General features: G+C 43.4%; 1 protein-coding gene across 1 annotated transcript; it reads left to right on the top strand.

Annotated features, from left to right (window-relative positions):
• Nucleotides 1-877: 877 nt before the first annotated feature.
• LOC119195009 (uncharacterized) lies at nucleotides 878-2,965 on the top strand. The gene is made up of 7 exons (XM_037449573.2): nucleotides 878-1,077; nucleotides 1,251-1,586; nucleotides 1,702-1,971; nucleotides 2,091-2,153; nucleotides 2,242-2,322; nucleotides 2,398-2,426; nucleotides 2,587-2,965. Exons 1-7 carry the CDS (start codon nucleotides 1,014-1,016, stop codon nucleotides 2,689-2,691), a joined length of 948 nt encoding a protein of 315 aa, XP_037305470.2. The 5' UTR covers nucleotides 878-1,013; the 3' UTR covers nucleotides 2,692-2,965.
• The last annotated feature ends 652 nt before the right edge of the window (nucleotides 2,966-3,617 follow it).

Genomic DNA, 3,617 nt, shown 5'->3' with positions numbered 1-3,617 from the left:
CTGCAGCAGGAAATCAGACCTTTGTATCTACGTTCAAATACGCAGTCATTCACGTTTACGTTTGTTTGACTTGGAGGGAGCTTGACCTTTGACCCGAGAACTAGTCTTTTGTCTTCAGATCTTCCTCCCGTAGCACCACAAGGTTCCTCTTGACTCGCTCAGCGTTCTGCGGGCCGGACGTGCACATCTGCTCCAGAGCTTCGTTGGTTCTGTGACTGGCTTTTGTTCACGGGGGCCGAGGTGAAGGGTGGGGCAGGAGGAGCTAGAGAGGAGGGGAGGGGGGGGCGCTGTGTGTGTGTGTGTGTGTGTGACACAAAGGGTCCCGGCCCTCCTCCCCACATACCCCTCACAATGCCTCGGCCCTAATGCTTGTAAATCTATTCACACATCTAGAGGCCAAAGATAATAACAAGCTGTTCAGAATGAATTTCTAATGAGCAGACGCCCCCCCCCCCCCCTTCAAACCCCCCCCCTCCCGCTCAGCACCGACCAGCAGCACATGAAGGAATCCATCGTTCCATCAGCTGCACAGAGACAATTTATAAATCCATTCACTTTGAATATCAGGAAAACCTTGAAAGCTGCAGATTGTTCAGTTGCAATATTAATTATTATCATTATCTTCATTTTGTTTCTTTCTGCTAAAACTAAATCCATAATCAAATAGTCTAGTACAAAAAGACAATGTTGAAATCACTCTAAAAGCAGAAGCAAATATTAGCATTAGCATTAGCAGTAATTAAACGCAGCACAGAAGCCGCCGTAGACGTAAATATGTCAAACGAGTCGTGTGAGTCTCTGCAGAGCTGCTGCTGTTACACAATCTAACCAAAACACTTCCTCTTCACTTCAGAGGAAACAAGATGCAAAGAGGAACAAAGCACTCCTCAGAGCTGTGACACGGCGTCTCTACGAGCACGATGAGGAAGTGACGCTGGTCCAAGCAGAGGAAGCAGAAGCTGCGTCTGTGAGGGAGAAGCACTCGGTCAGAAGCCCTGAGGAGCAGAGACACCATGGTGGACCTCAGAGGGACTCAAAGGACTTTCTGTGTGATGCTGCTGCTGCTTCAGGCTACAGGTAAGAACAGGAAACACACAGCAACTGTTGCACCAACGTGAGGAGAGTCCAACCGTCCACTGTCATGTCCAGTGTCCCCTGGACGTCTCATGCTGTTATTAATGTCTTCATCACGTGTCACTGGAGTCTGAAGAGCTGTATTCTTACCTCACTTCTTTCATATGTGTCAATAGTAAGTGGACGAACCCCCCCTGACCCCCACTTCCTCGTCAGAGCCGGAGATGACGTCACTTTACCTTCTAACCATGTGAATCAGGACAGATGTGACGGATCTAATTGGCTTTACAGTCGTTTTGGATCAACTGTGGCGCTGGTTGAACTTGGGAAGATTAAGAATGATTCTGTGATTCCAGAAGCTAAAACCAACAGAATGAGTTTGACAGCAAACTGTTCTCTGGTTATAAGAAAGGTCTCAGGTGAAGATGCTGGTCGTTACACCAACAGAGACTTTGATAAAGCAGGAAGACAACAAGGTGCAGATGGTGTGTCTGAGCTGTTTGTTATTACAAGTGAGTATTTACATTAAATCATTTCAGCTCAAGCTGAAACATTATTATCATTTAAATGATGAAGAAGTTAATGTAACTCTTGTTGTTTTTCTCACATTATGAACATCTTCATCAGTGGAGGAAAAGGACTACGAGGGTCTGGTTGTGTTGTCCTGCTCTGTGTGGAGCTCCTCTGAGTGTAAACACGCAGCAGAGTGGGTTTATAAGGGTGAAACGACTGATGTGAAGGCATCACACGTTGCTTGTGAAGCCACTGTGACGTTTAAAGCTCCTCTTCATCAGAAGTCAAACTATTATCAGTCACTGAAATGTGAAGTGAGAGACGATCAAAGTGGAAAAACTGTGCATTTTGAAGCCTGCAGTCAGTTCTCATGTGAACAAACAGGTACGTTTGTTTTAAGATGACATCATTTTATTCCTCATTCAGTCTCCTCAGGTAGTAAACCTTCATTTATTTCATCTCCTTTTCTTGTGTCTGTGTTTCACTTTCAACTAAAACCAAAGGAGGCCCATCGGGGGGGGGGAACGTTACACCACCTGACCAGAGAGGCTCTACAACCATCCAAAGTGAGTGAGGATGTTTCCTCCCGACCTTCACGACCTTCTGGAGGATGAAGGTGGGACAGAAGTGTTTGATGTGGATTCTGATTGGCAGGCTGGTGGAGGTTCATCATTCTGGGTGCAGCGACTCTGCTGGTTCTTGTTGTTGGCGTCTTCACATGGAGGAGATCTAAAGGTGAGAACGTCCACTTCCATCAGGAACATTCACACACAGGAACCTTCACATGAAAGTTGTGTTTCTGTCTTTAAGGGAGAGAAACCCTGATGGACGTCAACGCTGTGAGTTTAAAACATGAAACCAGACTCTGTGTTTGTGATAATTCACTAGTTTCTAATAAGAATAAAGTGAGGCCTGTATCACAGAGTGAGTTCATCATAACAGGGATTCTTCTTCTTGTCTTCAGCACTGATGCTGCTTCCTCTGCTCCCTTTGTCTCAGAGTCTCAGGTGTTGCTCCTCACAGGTGCAGCATGAAGATGGAGATGAAGGTGCAGTGGTCTATGAAAACGTTGGAGAACCTTCTGCTTCTGTCAGACTCCACTGATCCACAGCTTCTACATCACAGAGACGGGAAATCTACCCTGTGATTTTTAATTTTTCTGTCTTTTATTTTATTTTTTTCATTTTAAAATAAAGGGTTTATTTTGACATGTTTTCTTTGCTCTTAACATTCAAACCTTTTAAAGCTTCAAACTGCTTCCTGCTAAGTGGAGACATGGTGGAGTGATGTCATCAATGTGCTCTGATGAGGAGAGTAGCTCCTTTGAGGTTAAAGTTCTTTTGTCTCTTTCTCTTCTTAATAAATTGATTTTCATTCACATCGCTGCTGTTTTTCACGTGTTTTATTCACATTGTTGGGTTTGAATGAGCCTTAATAAAGTCTCTGTGTTACTTTGTTTACATTTGTTAAAAATAGTTGGAGATTCTTCCGCCTCCTTTTTTCAAACTAAACAAACCAACTCTATTTAGTAAAAGTCTTTGATCATCATTATTCAGATAACACAAATCCCTTCATGGAATAAACAAGTTTTAAACATTGTCATTGTTGTGAGCTGGAACTTAAAATTAAAAAGTCACATTAGCAATAATCCAAAATGACTTTTGGTTTAGCGGAGATGGAAAACTGTTTTACGTAATGAAGGATTTATTTTTATATAAATATAGATATGTATCCTACCCAAGAGCTCCATTTTCAGTTTTGGATCAACTGTTAATCATCAAATATCAACAAATAATATCATATTAGCTTCCCTGCATGCCTGCACATCACTGCGGTAAATGACTTAAGAGGAAGGCAGGTCCTTGATCGCCATGGAAACGCAGCTTCTTTTTACAGAGTTCGTGGAGTTTTGATCCCGGGCCGAAAGCATCTGTTCAGCTGAGGGAACGACCTTGTTCCTGGTTTATTTTTATTCCTTATTGATATGAAGCATCACATCTAGTCAGATGCCGGTCCGTGACCTTTGACCC

This window comes from Pungitius pungitius, chromosome 20 (assembly GCF_949316345.1).
Source record: "Pungitius pungitius chromosome 20, fPunPun2.1, whole genome shotgun sequence".
In the NCBI taxonomy this organism is placed as follows: Eukaryota; Metazoa; Chordata; class Actinopteri; order Perciformes; family Gasterosteidae; genus Pungitius; species Pungitius pungitius.
The sequence above is the reverse complement of the archived record's forward strand: the minus strand, read 5'-3'. Positions and strand labels throughout refer to the sequence as shown.